The sequence below is a fragment of the Cavia porcellus genome, unplaced genomic scaffold, assembly GCF_034190915.1.
Source record: "Cavia porcellus strain 051 isolate PalLab524CR breed Dunkin Hartley unplaced genomic scaffold, mCavPor4.1 scaffold_4, whole genome shotgun sequence".
NCBI lineage: Eukaryota > Metazoa > Chordata > Mammalia > Rodentia > Caviidae > Cavia > Cavia porcellus.
This window is the reverse complement of record NW_026947487.1, coordinates 65,628,459-65,645,224: the sequence shown is the minus strand read 5'-3', so window position 1 is coordinate 65,645,224 and position 16,766 is coordinate 65,628,459. Positions and strand designations below refer to the sequence as shown.

General features: G+C 34.7%; 1 protein-coding gene across 1 annotated transcript in view; it reads right to left on the bottom strand.

Annotated features, from left to right (window-relative positions):
* Antxr2 (ANTXR cell adhesion molecule 2) overlaps nt 1-16,766 on the bottom strand; it is a 141,006-nt gene that overhangs the window by 88,698 nt on the left and 35,542 nt on the right. Inside the window, exons 8-10 of the mRNA XM_013141482.2 lie at nt 9,725-9,785; nt 7,363-7,461; nt 5,418-5,487 (exon numbers count right to left, since the gene is read on the bottom strand). Coding sequence (XP_012996936.2) covers nt 5,418-5,487; nt 7,363-7,461; nt 9,725-9,785 — 230 coding nt within the window. The remainder of the gene's footprint in view (nt 1-5,417; nt 5,488-7,362; nt 7,462-9,724; nt 9,786-16,766) is intronic.

The following is a 16,766-nucleotide window of genomic DNA, read 5'->3' as shown; positions in this document are numbered from 1 at the left end:
TAACTATTATATATATATATATATATATATATTACCTTTGCCCTTCCTTCTTTGCTCCCTTATCCCATTCCATTTCTCTTTGCTTTTGAACAATTTATTCCCATTTTGCACTATCTACTGTACATTTTGGACCCTATTTACTCTTTCAGCCTCCTACACTAGGAAGACAATATGACATTTACACATGACAATCTGATGGCAGCCAAAATATTTCAGAAAAATTCATTCAACAAGTGCTTAGTCAGACACAAAGTAAAGTGCTAGGGATATGAAGAACCAACAAACAAAATCTATCTCAGCAAAAAAGAGACAGATAACAAACAAATAAGTGCTTTGGAGAAAATTAAAACATAAAAAGAGAAATAGAATATTATAATAACATAAAAAAGAAAATAGAAAATTATAGACCCAAAAATGGGAGCAGATTGATCATACAGGGTGACAGGAAGCTGAGGTGACCTCAGAACAGACATGCCGAGGATAAGGGACTAAGCCAATCAGGGAGGAGAAATCCAACAGAACAGCTAGAAGAGCTACACTGAAGTAACAGGGAGCTGATGTGGCAAAGGAGGTACAAAGAGGCCAGTGTAACCATGACAGAGCAGAAAGGAGCCAGTAAGTGGTGAAGTCTGGAAGGTTAGGAGGCAGTGAGAAGTCAGCCCCTGTAGAATCTTGCAGAGCACTCTAAAGGTTTGTCTTTTGCTCAAAGCGGGACGAGGAACTCAATACCAAGAATTTTAAGCATAAGAGTGACTCACACCTATCTCTTTAACAGGATCACTCTTGCAAAAGACAGAAGCAGGAAAATCAGCTGACAGGCTAGTCATCCAGGCAAGCGATGACAGAAATTTGATCTAACATGGCAGAAGTAGTGAGCTGAGATTGAAATATGGATATATTTTGAAATTAGAGCTGAGAAAATTTTTTGATAGATATGAGAGAGAAATACATTATGACTTAAAGGTCAGTGACAAAAAGGATAGAGATGCCAATGACTAAAATAGAAAAGTAAGCTTGTGGAGATTAGGGAAATGATAAGGAAAGCGATTACAAACTCAATAAAACAAGACCAAACTCCAACAAATTTGTCACAGCTAACAAAAGAAAGTCATTGAATATTACTGTAAACTTAGGTCAAGATCGCTCCACGCAAAATCGACCTGTTTCCAATTCCAGTGCCAGTCTTATTCTGCCGGGGACATGCTTTCATTAGAACTACATTATAGATGATACAGAAAATGAATAATAGCCTTAATTTTTGTAAGTTATATTACACAGGCCCTTTTGATCTACTTAAAATAGAAAGCTGATGCTGCTCCAATTTATTGGCATGGCCAGAAACATTTCCCAGCAGATACTTTGAACATTTAAGCACTTACAAAAGTTCAAGTCAATTTTAGAATATTAACATAATTCTCTAGGATTCCCCAGAAGAAATAAGTTCTTTCTCAAAATACGGATTCATATTTTGGATTGTGTCCTCACATATTTAATTTTTCTCTGCTCTCCAGAAATGATGAGTGTGAAGTCATCCTACAAAACTGTATAAATTTATTATTCTAAACAAGTGAAATTTACTAGTCTTAAGACTCGACAACCTGAAATATTTGCAATCATTTTTTTTTTGATAACAGAGAAGACAGGAAAAAATCACAAATGAAGACAAGTTATTGATAAAATTATTTGTGATTTAAATAAAAGCCCTGGGGGCTTCCAAGAAGATGGTGGATCAGTAAACAGCAGAGTAAACAGCCTCTCTGAGAGACTCAGTCCAGACGCTGGAATATAGCTTCATAAGGAATGAAGTGGGTCTCCTGGGCCTAGGAAGAATCTAAACTGAGAAATGATGCCCACAGAGAGAGTAAAAAAAAAAAAACGAAAAAGAAGGTGGTAGCTGGCAGCGCCTTCACCTTGAGCTGTGAGAGAAGCTGTTGGAATCTGGGGACTGAAGATTACATTGATAGTGGTGGCTGGCAACCCCAGAGGCTTCTGCAAAGAGATGCAGCTGTGGAGGGGAGCAGCAGATGCAGGACTACACTGGCTGGCAGTAATTGCAGAGAACTCACTCCTCCCACAAGAGACAGTGATTGGCTGGAATCATTTTGGAGTTGGGCTGACTAAACCCAAAACTAAAGCTGCTGCCAGCTTCCTCTAACAGCTCCTAGCTGGGTGCAGACCAGCAGAAATTTCTCAAGCTGAGCCCTGCCCCCACATGTGTTCCAGAGGCCATGGCAGAGATTCTCCTCAGGTAGCCAGCTCAATCTGCAGGCAGTGGCTGGCCCCATCCTCACACACACGCCAACTGCCATCGCCATCGTAGGAGCCCCCTGTCAGTGACCAGCTCAGTCCAGAAGTGGTGGCTGCCCCCACCACCCCGCACACACACATGCACTCCACCAGCCATCGGGGAGCAAGTGCAGGCTGGGAAAAGCAGCACACAGCCCTGCACCAGCGCACCCAGTGGCCACCGTCAGATACCTGTAGCCAGCACTAGCTAAAAGAACAAAACAGTCTCACTTCACAGAAATTATAGTCAAAGCGGAAAGGACATGGGACCCCACTATCCACTTCTCCGGAAGATGTCAAGACAAAGACACAAAAGGTAGTCTCTGGCCTTCAACCCAAGCAGAGTAAGTCCAGGAGATGTGAACACAACAAAGATTGGGAGTTGCACACCTGAAGTTTATGAAATGATGGCAACTGAAGTAAAGAAACAACTTCATAGGCTATAAAAGCAATTAGAACAGAAATACTATCTCAAGTAAAAGAAGAAATAAAAAGCTTAATAAAATAATTGCTGAACACCTCTAAAGAAGACATAGATACAAAAATTAGAGGAGCATAGAAAAAAGAGGGAAACCTTGAATGAGCAATGTAAAAAGTTTATAATATATGAAACAGATTCAAAGAGACATCCAAGAAATTAAAAACTCCATTGAAAGCTGGCAAAACCACTTGAAAGAGAATGTAGAGTTTCAAACCTTAAAGTTTGCAGCTTGCGATTCCAAAAGGAAAGCTCTCTTAAAAATAACAAGGAACCAGGAAGTAACAATTTCACAACTGCAAGACAACCCAAAGAAACATAACTTAAGAATAGTAAGTGTGAATGAAAAAGCAAGGGTCAGCACAAATGACATTAAAAGTCTATTTACAGAAATATTATCAGAAAACTTTCTGAGCATGGGAAAATGATGTGACATTCAGATAAATGAGGCACACAGAACTCCAGATAGCCATAACCAAAATAAATCTACATCTAGACATATAATAAAGATCCCAGAAAATCAACAAAACAGAATACTAAAAGATGTTAGAGAAGGGGCCAGGGATTTAGCTCAGTGGCTGAAATGCCTGCCTGGCAAATGAGAGGTCATGAGTTCAATCCCCAGTACCAAAAAAAAAAAAGCCTTAGAGAAAAGAAACAGATCATCTATAAAGGAAACCCATCAGAATCACGACAGACTTCTCAATACAAACCATCAAGTCAAGAAGAGCTTGGAGCGAAGTATTTCAAGTCCTGAAAGAAAACTACTTCCAACCCAAAGTGACGTACTCTGTAAAACTATCTTTCAAAATTAGAGGAGAAACAAGATACTTTCATGATAAAGAACAACTGAAGAATTCATGACCACCAAACCAACCCTACAAAGAATACTGAAGGACATTTGAGAGAGAAATAAAAAAGACCACGGTTCCAGAACAGCGGCAGAGGGGGATCACTGAGCAGGGCAGAAAATTGAATGGAAGCGAAAAGTAGGCAGCCAACAGCAGGAAAACATCAAGGCAGAAACAAGCCAGTGCATACTGGCCATAACCATTAGTGCAGACGGCCTCAATTCACCAATAAAAAGAAAGACAGGCGGAGTGGATTAGCAAACAGGATCCATCAATATGCTTTATACAAGAAAAACATTTAATTCAAAAGGAAATTCATAGACTAAAAGTCAAAAGAGAGAAAACAATGCTCCATGTGACAAGGAGCCAAAAGAAGTGGAAGTAGCTTGCTCATCAGTTGCACAGTGGATAAAAAAGACAGGGCATTTTTATGTAATGGAAGGCTACTCAGCTATAAAGAAAACTTCAAGGCTCTTGTAGGTAAATGGATAAAACTTAAGATCATGCTCATGGATAAAATGGTTCAGAGTCACATGGGTGAATATTGTGTTGCCTCCCTATTATAAAAGCTAAAGGAGTTAGTGGGATCCAAAATACACAATACATATTGTGAAAGTGAAGGAGGAGGAAGCATCTAAAAAGGGAAAGCGGTGGCCTTTGTAAATCTATTATCGTGATTTGAAACCCATATTGTTTTCATTTTTCTGTTTGGTTTGGTTTTATTCTGTTTTGGTTTATCTGACTTTATTATATTCAATGGCAAGAACAACTATTTCAAAGATAACAAAATATACTATGGTAACCTTTATTTATTTTCTTATTATCTTGTTTTGAAGCTCTGAATTATTTTGATAGATTTTATTTTATTTTGTTTTGATTGTATCATGTCTGATAATATAGGCCACTACTTTGAAGATAACAAGAGGTATTACGGTAGCTATTGCTGCTTAACTATTATCTTCTTCTAAAGTTCTGTATTGCTTCCGCTGCTTTGTTTTTATTGGTTTAATTCTGTACTATTTTGTTTGATTTTATTATGCCTGATGGTATGGGCAGTTGGTAGTCATTATTGATTTCCTTTTATCTTGTTTTGAAGTCATGTACCATGTTCATTGTTTTGCTTGATTCCATCCTATTTTATTTCATTTGGTTTTATTCACTTCAAAATTATACTTTCTTCCAGATTAAATAGCTGAATCAGCTATCATGAGAGTATACTGCCACATGAAAAAATATGTGTATAGCCCTTAACAAAAACAGAGCAGGGGCTGGGGGTTTAGCTCAGCGGCATAAGCGCCTGCCTTGCAAGCAGGCAGTCGTGAGTTCGATCCCTGGTACCGATAAAAAATGAAAAAGACAAAAAAAAAAAAAAAAAAGAGCAAAATTAGAATGCAAATTACTAAAAACGTATAAATATTTCATAGTCCAAAGTGTACAATAATAAATCATGTTCCAATCATTCCTTAATATTTATTAAATATAATATCTTAAAATTTATTAAATTACTCAAAATTTCACTTTAGAATGTTTACATTCAACTCCCTAAAGTTCAAAATAATAGCTGTGTAGGTTTTAACAACAGAGTTTAATCCAGTTCTTTACAGCATTTTCTAAACAATATTTGGAAGCAAGATAAAACATGCATTAACATTTTCAATCAGTATAATTGTACTAACTAGAATAGCTACAGTAAGGCTTACTGTTTAATATTTGATCTTTACATTTAAAAAAGTGTGCTTATCATTATTTTCTAATAATTTGCTCCTAAAATGTTTTTAAACTGTTTTCAGTGAAGTACTTACTCTCCAGCTTTATTCAAGATGGGTGCAGGACAAAGCATTGAATTCAGCTGTACACTTACTGGTCTTACACCTAAAAATAGAATACCATTGAATTAATAAAGGCTTCTATATATCTCACACAATTTTCATTCACAACATAATTTTAGCAGAAAAGATGGAAAAAGGAAAATAAACTTATTTCATAAGTTTAATGAAATATTTGTATGTACAATAAATTTATTTTTGAACTCAGCTCTTCAATTGCACTTTTAATTTTAATAGATGAGAAAAATGATGTACTCTATGTTCATTCAGAAAGTTATGCAATCAAAATAATTATCTGAGAATATGAATTAAGAAAATTCGATTCTAACTGCACTTATGTTTTTTGGATTTGCTTTAATAAACTAAATTTTGCTTAGCTAAGTATAAAAATGTTTATATTATAATTAACATAATTCATTCAAATATGTAATCAAAAGAAATTAGATAAAGCTACCAAATAGATGAAAATAATTACTGAATAAAAATAAAATTAGTTTGTTCTATTCTATGTGGAATCTATTATGAAGAAATTGTTACAATTATTACAATTGTTACAATTATTAAGACATTGTTTTGCTTTACCAAAATGGTAATTTTAACAAGAGAAGGGCTGATTATCATATTTTCCATGCTGCAAATTTCACTACTTTAATTTAGCAACCACATATTGGACAAGTGCTATGTATGTGGCCAAAGCTGGGACAACTGGAGTGTTTAACACCATCAGATAAATGGCAAAATTGCAGACGAATCTCTCAGAACTCTACTAGAGTTCACAGAGTTATGGAATCTGCGTTACAAAGTAAATCTTTAGAGGAAAATACAATCACTAAAGGAGAAAAAGTGGATTAATAATGCTCAGAAAAAAAGGATTCATTTAGTACGATAACTATTAACAAACACTATGCTGAGTGAACATTCAAAATACAAAAGTGCTATACAGCAAAATAAAATAAAATTTGAAAAACTGACAAATTACTGTTAAATTAGATGAAGCAAAAGAAAAAATAAAGTAATAGATGGTAGAGCAGTAGAAGATAATTAGATTTTAAGGCAAAAGTGGCAAAAAAACACGTCTTGGAAAGAGAGAGTTCAAATAGGTACCTGGTGTGCACAGACCATATACAGTGGTGAATTGAAACTGGATTGAGCTATCTGCTCTACTCATTATTAGCTGTGTCATTATGGGCAAATTATTCCATTCTTTCAACCACAACTATCATCTGCGTAAAGAAGCTACTAATGACACAGTTCACCATTCTCCAAATTATGAATAAACACTATTACTAAATAATTATTAGCCTGGTTTATTTTGTTCAAACTGATGATCCCCAGATCCATCTGCTTTTCCTGCAAATGACAAAATTTTTTTCTTTTTTATGCCTCAATAACACTCCATTGTATATATCTACATTTTCTTTAACCATTCATGTAGAGATCATGGTAAACAAAATAGGCAAGACTAAAACAAATACTGCACCTGTGGGCTCTAAAGAAAATGTTAAGAAAATAGAAGGGAGACCATCACTAGACAAGCAGGATGGAAGAAAGGGGAGGAAGAAGGGTATACAAGGGAGCATGGATACGATCAAAATACATTATACATATGGACACTCCTCCAACAATAACACCAAAAGACACATGAAACTAGGATGGAAAGTGGGCCAAAGGAGCTTATGGGAGATGATGACTAAAGCAAGTTATGTTCATACACAAATCTCCTAAACTGAGGCCCATTAATCTGCATAAATGATATACACTAATAAAAATGTGGAATGAATTACTACTATTTGTCTTATCATTAGAGGCTTTATTTTCTGGTTGAACACTGTAGCATATCTGATCTTAGCTGGGAAAAAGAGAAGACACAGCCCATGTGCTGTGAGACGTTAAAGTGACATTGTGAATGCCGGGCACCTACTCTTTGTGTACGTTTCGTTCACAGTGAATGTACAGAGTGCAGTGCCATTCCGACTGCCCAACATGAATCCTCTTCCACTCAGAACAACTTGAAATTCCTCTAGAAGCAAAAGAAAATATAAACATTTTAATCACTCTTACACTAGAATTTTTTTAAAAATCTTTACTAGAGGTGAAAGTATCAAAGTACACAGAATACATTTCTTCATAGTACTTAGCTCTCAACAATAAAGACATAGCTCTATATGTCCAACTGTGCTTGCTCCCTTTGACCCTCTGGGTAAATGTGAAGATACCATTCATTGTCACATTAAAATGTATTATTTTTTTCTACACAGATTATTTTACAATAGTAATCAAGTTATTAGGATTAAAGCATAACATTCTCCCAAACAGATGCCATATAAAATTCCTCAGAAGATATCCTTACAAAAATATCAAGAAAAAACCCTGTTTATTTTTCTCTATTTTCAAGTATTTTGGTTTGGGTATGTAAAGAGGACTAATTCTTTATGTTCTAGAATTTTTCAAAGAGTCATATTATTTTCTTTTGTGTCTCATATAGAGTTCTTCAACAGCTTCTTCACCTTGCTAATCCTGACTTCCTTTTCTAATCCTTATAAACTTACAAAATCATCAGAGATCATACATTTTGGATTACTAATAATGTGCAATCAGTGCCTAGAAATTGACTGAATTTCTGGTATTCATATTAGGAACATGCTCTTAAATTAAAAAGTAAAAGTATATGCTAGAACAAAAGTTAACAGACCAAATGCCTTGATGGGTGGTAAATGTTTGCTTCTCAACTATGAGAGTATATGTTGACTACTTTTAAAGAAATTAACTTTTAATAAATAGGTGAACCAAGGCACAATACAATGTTCAAAGTTTCTGAGTTATGTATGATATCTGAATTGGGCTGCTCAAATTCACTAGAATTATCTCCAGAACTCTACCACAGGACTGAAGGCATAGGTTTGGATAGCATAGACATCAAAGTTAAGCAAGGAAAATATCCAATTTGTTAAGAGTTTTACAGTGTCTTATTTGGCTTGTACCACTGTGAAGTTCCAACTTATGTAATCATAAATATATTGGTTGTGATTGGTTGAACATTGATTCTGTTTGTCTTTAGTATACTCATCTACAAGAAATATTTCCTTAAGGTTCCCTGAGTTTGCAAACCAAGCCAAGAGCACGCATTCATGAGGCCTAACCGGCTTTTTCTACACACGAATTCTTCAGGCCTCATTTCCATTTTAAATCACTTCAGCAACCTCAGTTTTCTCAAACTGCTCAGTCTAACAGAACCCAATGCATATTTAGTTATTACTACAAGGCCACTCGTTTCATTTAGTGTGCTTTAGTAAAGAAAGTTTACTTACTAGTTAAAATAAGGTAAAGATAAAATCTAAAATGAGATTTGGTAAGAGCATAGGCATTAGTGTCAGACTGATAAACATCTAATAGAACAGTTACTAACAGCAACCACTAAACCTGGCTCTGTCTCCATTTTCCCCATTTCGGAACCAGGAATTATAAAATCATAAAACAGTGTTACTAGAAGGATTATATGAAATTCATGCAAAATCACAGAAGTTTATTTTTCCATTTATTTTTTCTATGATATTCAGAAATGTATTACTCTAAACCTTTGCAAAAGATACCCTTGCCCTGCAATGCCTTGATGCCCGCTCATTAAGGAGCATACAACATGCAGAACCAAAGACCATGCGAGAGTCTGTGGCAAATTACAACATGTACTTCCTTCCCTACTAGAATCCTACTGTAAGTAAAGTCAGGCTAAAACAAACTTGAGGTCAGACTTGAAGAAGAAAAGACAGGAGCCAGAGAGAATCAGATCATCTCCAGGCAAGGGTAATTGGGAGGAGTAAAAATCTGAGTCTGTGCTGAGCAGCAGCTGATGAAGCCACCCACTTCCTTCCTGCCATTTGCCTGAAAGTCACTTCCTCCTACACCCCAAGCCGGCAGATTCCGCAATTGACCAGGTCATCAAAGCATGACACTCACAGTCTTCAGATACCTGACTGTCTGCACAATCAAGGATTTCATATTTTATTTTATTTGTGGTAAGAAAGGTCTCAAAAGTGAACTAAATATATAGAAGACTCTAAAAGCCTGTCACACAATATGCTCATTATTTAAAATAACACTCCAATCTTAAAAATTTGAATTTAAAATAGAAATATTTCAAGGAATTATTTAAAAATTCTTACACAAAAAAGATGCCAAAAAAGTTAATTTTGCTATTCTCTTTCCAACATGAGTTTCAAATCATATATTTTAGCTAGAAAAAAATACAATTTCTTACATGGTATTTTTAAATTCCAAACACTTACCCCCCACACAGACACTTGAAGGCCTCAATTCCAGGATTTCAGTGCACGATTGATCTAGTATCTAAAAAGGGAAAAAAAAAAAAGACCAAGCTATAAAACTAAATCATAACATGTGAAGGAAATTACAAAATTACTAATAACATTGGGGTCTTCTCCTTAGAAGATGAGGCAAAGGAAAATTTCATTATATATACAGGTACCAAGATTTTAGTATACTTGTGCATTGTCTTTTGGGATCTATCCTAGTTAAGTATTTTTCAGTGTTCTGATTTGAAGATTAAATGAAGGTACCTATAAGTAAAGTGGGTGCTGCCTCAAATTATAGTAGTGATTTTTAAAAAATTAAAAAGGGCCAGGATTTAGCTCAGCTGCATAAGCTCTTGCCTGGCAAGCGCTAGGTCTGAGTTTGATCCTGGTACCAAAATAAAAAGACAGAACAAAAAATAAATAAATAAATGCAAATCAGGCCTCCACTTTAATAATACTAATGTATGTTTTTGTATTTAGAAATTTAACGTAATATTGACACTTTTTTTTTTTTTTATCTGACTGTGGCATTTTTTGCCCATTTCTCAGGCTCAATTCCCATGGATGCTAATCCTCCCTCCATGCATCAAGCATTACACTTGCAGACTACAGGCTCTTTGTTTGAGCTAAATGTTATCCTCCAAAACACAGACTGTGTATTCAAGCATTCCCAAGGCACTGGAACAGAATGGTTCTACTTAGCTTGTTCTGAAAAACAGAAACCACCACACAAGGCACAAGGCTCCAAGGGAAAAACAACAGTGATGGAATGAGCTGCTCATACTGGGCACAACAGTCCTGACTTCATTTTTAGAACTGCCCTGCTCTACATTATCAAAGTAGACACACTCCAGATGATCTCTGAGATGCATTCCTCTCTTGACAGAAGTTGAAGACAGATGATGTGCGGTGGTTTTAGCATCTTCTGCTCCTAACTAAATCAGGAAGGAAGGTCTGCAACAAGAAACAAGTGCTTTCCGTGCTTTCTTTAACAGCAGTAGAAAGACAAAGTCTCCGTGCCTAAAATCAATGGGCAGATCATGGAATTTTTGGTGCTGAATGTGAATGTATGTAAAGGGACATTATTTGGACTGCTGAAGGTGACTTCTTAACAAATACAACTTTTCATATAGTGACTGTAGCTGAAGATTGGGAAACAAGTCCTGTGAGATTTTATATTTTAGAAATACAATCATCACATCCCCAGATTCAAGAATTGGGGATCACTGTCAAAGTTTAATACATCCTCTTGAAGGGGTAGTGTTTCAAATCATTAGTTCTTTAAACATTTTGACAGAATTGAAATAATCAGACTAGATGAAACAGATAGAAAAGTCTGGCAAAGGACTATGGCACAAAAAGAATATCCCAACTCAAAAAACGGGCATTTGGTTTGGCAGTCTGATGTGAGAGGGAAAATAGTGAGCCATGAAAATAAAGTTCAAAGAATACACAAAATCCTCAAATTTATTGAGTCTGCTACCAACTCTGAAGGAATTTATTTTAAAATGGATACTATTAAAGGAACTAGTGACATCTTTCAGTTTACAATTTATTTATTTTACCCACTGTATCAGAATTACTGACAAATGTTTTAAGTGCATTGAAAAATTATGGAATAAATTTAAAAACTGTATTATTAGAAATAATTTTCTTAAATCCCTGAAAGTAAATAAAATCATAAAGGAGTTTTCTAAGGTGTATGTCAGAGAATGTTCATCCTAGAATGATTTCTATGAATCAATTACATTGTTTCTTTTTTCCTGCTAATACTGATCATAACATAATCAGTTCTCATAATACTAAAACAAGGTCCATGTGTTGGCTTCCCCTCCTTAAAAGTTGTGACTCAATTTTTTGAAACTTTCTAAATAATGAAAGTTTAAAAAACAGAATCAAATATGAAGATCTCCCTAAGGCTGCAGGAAAATCCCTTCAAGGACCATTGCTGGTCTCCATCTCTGAAGCCAGCACCTGTGTGTCATCTGCAGGGTATTGTCATTTTAAACAATAAATTCGGAGTGACTCAGAAATTTATGTTCTACTAGAGTCAGAGTTTAAAGAAATGAAGTTACATTAAGTACAGGTTATGAATAGCTAATGTTGGTTTTAACCTGCATTGAATTGTGTAAAATATTTATGCATAAAAATATACTTACATTATTGAATAGTTGTATGAAATTATTTTAATGAGGTAAGTTTTCATCAAAATTATGTAAATGAATGGAAAAATATCTCTGGTAACTCATTCACTGGAAGGCAAAAATGCCTCTGAGCATTCATTGACACTGAATCATGGAACTGGTATCATCATCTGATGCAATTCAATCGAATTTCCCCAACAGTACCTAATCTTGCTAAAGTTTCTTTTACTTCTTTAAATTGCTTTGGTCCCTATGCTATACTGGTCAGAAATGAAATCATATTGTATTGGAAAACCCTTGCAGTGCTGGACACTGAATGCTTAGTACATGCACAACAATCAATACATGTTTAGAGCATAAGAAGTGAATACATAAATTAGTGAGACTATTAAAATATCTGTCTTAGCAACCAACATTCACAGTAGGACTCAGATAAGTCCAATTAATATTTGTGAAAAGGCACCTAGCACTTTAATAAATTATAGATATTGAAAATAAAAAAATCCTGTAATTTGAAACAAAGTTTGCCAAAACCATTCCCAAATGAGAAATAGTCAGAGAGAGAGAGAGAGAGAGAGAGAGAGAGAGAGAGAGAGAGAGAGAAGAGGTGGGAAAAAAAGAGAACATTAATGTATTTTTAATTAAAATTTATTAGCACATTTTAGATATTAATGCATTTTTAGAAAATAAAATGTGATCTCAGATGGAGCTACATTTTATTTTCTAAAAATGCATTAATATCTAAAATGTACCAGTAAGACATTGGGGTAGGCAGAGAATTCATGAACAAAACTCAAACTGCACGGGAAACACTTCATTGAATCAACAACTGGGATCTCATATTATTGAAAAGTTTCTGCATTTCAAAAGAAATCACCAATAGAGTAAAAAGAAAACCCACAGAATGGAAAATAATTATAGCCAGCAACCCCTCAAACAAAGGACTTATATTCAGAACATAAAGAATTAAAAAACATCAAGCCCCCAAAATTCAAAGAACCTCTCCAAAAATGGGCATCTGAGATGAACACAAGTTCTCAGATGAAGATACACAAATGGAAAATAAATACATGAAGAAATGTTCACCATCACTGGTCATTCAAGAAATACAAATTAAAACAGCATTGAGATTTCATCTCACTCCAAAAGAATGGGACCATCAAGAAATCAACTGATAACAAATGTTGGTGAGGCTGCGGGGGAAAAAGCAACACTGCTCCACTGTTGGTGGCAGTGTAGACTGGTGCAATCACTATGGAAATCAGTATGGAGAATTCTCAAAAGACTAGGATTGGAAGTTACATTCACCCCAGCTATTCACCTCCTAGGTATTTTCCCAGAAAAACTGAGAAGGTCAGATCACAGAGATATATGTGCACCCATGTTCATAGCAACACAATTTGTAATAGCTAAATCTTGGAAACAACCAAGATGCCCATCAACCACAGAGTGAATAAAAAAGATGTGGTATTTTTATACAATGGAATATTACTCAGCTATAAAAAAGATGATTTTGAGGCCTTCATAGGCAAATGGAGACAACTCAAGGCTATCCTCATTAGTGAAACAAACAAGAATCATATTTATAAATATCACATTGTGCCTCTAGTATAAAAAGTAATAAGAAATGTAGGAGTAATAAAACCCAAAATGTGCAGTGCTGTTGTAAAAAAGGAATAGAAAGTGCTCTAAAGGATATAACTGCATGTATGTTTAGGTGTGCAGGATTAATAACCATATTACTTTTTGTTGGATAGTTGAACAGAACTGTTTGCAATCTTGCTGTTTGAATGTCCACTTTGTATGCTTCACTTTTGTAACTTGAACAACTATTTGTAAGAGGATAATACATAATTATCAACTAGTGATTTCTTACTGTTTTTTTTGAAATTATGTATTATTTCTACCCTTTTTCTGTTTTTCTTTAAATAAAAAAACTGTGCTGCTATAAAAAAATTTTTATAAGCTTTAAAATGTACCAATAAACTTCATTAATTAAAAAAATACATTAACTTTCTTAATTTATCAACTAGTAATTTCTTACTTTTTTTTGGAAATTCTGTACCATCTCCACCCTTTTTTCTGTTTTGCTTTTTTCTAAACAAAAAATAAAAGAAAAAAATGTCCTATAAGTTTTGTTTTCCCATGTAGATATTAAAATGTTGCATATTAAGAAGGCAACAACTAGAAATCAAAGCTATTTAATGTTTGAATGCAGAGAGCCTATACCATTAATTTTTCAAATAATTCTATAAGAACAAAATTGTTTATATTGTAAACTCATCAAATAATTGTACTAGTTGAAATGTTCTAGATATCAAAAAGTGGGTCTATTATATTCAAATCTTTGTCCATACACAACAACTGACAAAGAGGACAAATGTCCCACTCTATTGTTTAGCAAATGAAATACTGAACATTGAACCAAATTCAGCATTTATGATAACTGACACATTAATTTCCTAGCCTGAACTTCACCATTTGTTCAGCAAAATAACTCTGTGAGATTTCCTCAAACATATTTTGAATTCGTCCTCATTATATCTCAAGAGAAACAATTTCTACTAAAGATTGGCCTGAGATGACATCAGAGTGTCAATAGCACCATAGGCTAAACTTTAAAACAAGCCAAATGTTATTGTAAATCTATGGTAATTTACTAGACACAATACATTCAAAATTTCCTCTGAAGATTTTTGGGGCGATACATATATACAGAGAGAGCTTAATTCTCATGATGAAAACTACATACTCCTGAAGCATCTACCCACTTAAAAAGTAATAACACTATTAAGGCGTACATACAAGTAAAAATAACGTATACACTGTTACTGAATCTCTACTTTTACATCCTCAAACATTAATATGCATGACAAAGAGCTAAACTTTCCAAATTAGGTAGAAATGTCACCAGTCAAAATTTTTTTTTAAATGTATCTGATGTGATAATAATTACCATTTGGTGGGCACTTATGTTCTAGGAATTGTGCTAAGTACCTTATCTGAATTTCTTCAGTTAATTATCACAATTCTTATGCAAACTGGAACTTAGAGGTTTTTTAAAAATTGCTCTTGAACTATTCCCTCATAAATAGTAAGCCAGATGCCTGCAGGTTTGATAGAATCCCAATCCCATTCTTCTAACCAACTTGCTCCACTTTTCCTAGTTGGGCATAGATTGTTTAACCACAACAAAATCTAATAATCAACTTACTCGTAAAATTTATCTGACTGTCTTGCCTGTGCATCTTTCAAACTATCAAAAACAATTTAAATATTTCTTGTCTCTTATTCCCAAAACTATGTCAATAAATATCTGGGTTTTTTAATATTTGTTTGGGCTTATGTTTGTCTTAAAATTTCCAGTATCATTGACTTTGGACAAATTAAAATTTTAGATCATTCTATGAACTAGTAATTTCTTAGAATACCCAAATGCTTACTCTCTTTGACTGCTTTTCTTATATTCCCTTAAATATATAAGGTTTTTACTTATTTCTCTATCAGACTTGATTTGTACAGATAAAAGTTGTTTTTTCACTGCTGCATAATAAGCAGACCTAAATTACAGGGAAACCTCTCTCCTACATGGGAAATCAAGCAATACAGCAACTATAAATCAAGACTTACAAGCAGCATGAGGGAAAATGCTTCCTTAAAGGGATTCAGTATTGGAAAAGCAGATCCTCCAGTGTGTCTTCTTGAGCTCTATTCCTCTACTGTTCTATGGCTTAGTTTCTTTCCCTGTTTTTCAGTGAACTGTGGCATCTCACTAAACTGTGGCATTTCAGTGAACTGTGGCATTTCCTAGCCTAGCTCATGGGCACAGGCTGGGTAGAAGATAAAGGTGTGATCTTTCATACAGGAGGGGTCTAGGCAGAAGAGTTACTGGTACATTAAATCTATTTGTAACACTTGTATTACTAAGCTGATGAAAGCCTATAACAGGAAAGATGTTAACATTTGGAATTTGAAATTCCGAGAGCTTCTTCAAAATTCTACTTTGTAGCATGTTGGATCAAGCTATTAATTAAATGCCCATAATAAGAGTCACTATCATCAGTGAAATTTGCTCTTCTATTCAGGATGTACTTGTCTGAAATATCTTTAAATTGTCTACTAAAATGTCTATCATGTATTAACATAACAACCTCCAGTTTTTCCTTTTTTCAAGTTTTGGGATAAAACTGCTGATATAATAAATACATTTTCCCTTTACAAATTATAATGACTTTTTATATTACTTCTAATTGGTTGTATAAAATTGTGTTGCATTACTTATACAATTTAATAATCACAGTTTTACTCCCTCAATAGTCTGGTGAACACTGCGAATACTAATTTCACAGGAGTTCTCCATCTAGCAAGGGAGAAGAGAAGAATCAGATAAGGCTGTTCAATTTCTCCTCCTACTGAGAGTTTGGTTAACAGCCAGGCCGGATACAATGTCAAGAGCCAGCTGTGACTGTCCTGCCTGCTGGCCTTTGAGATTACAGATGTTTGGCAGGAGATGAAAGCAGATCCCCTGTTGCCCTTTCTCTGCAGTCTGACTTGAATGAAGTATCTGAATGGTGTTTTAACCTGATCTCCAAGCATGTTCCAAGTTAATTTGGATTGAGTGTACATCTAGTGTAATCTGCTCAGGTGGCAGGATTTCATCACCACAGGCCAAATTTCTTTACTAAATAACAAGTGGCAGACATGCACTATGGAACCAGAATTGGCAGGGTTTGCAAGGTTTTGAGAACATACCTAAGTCAGAGGTTCAACTGTTCTAAGAATCCCATTCATGACAAAGAGTATTCTTATCATTCTTGACTTTTGGGTTGCCAGCAGGCCTTTAAAATTAATGACTAACATCCAGATAAATT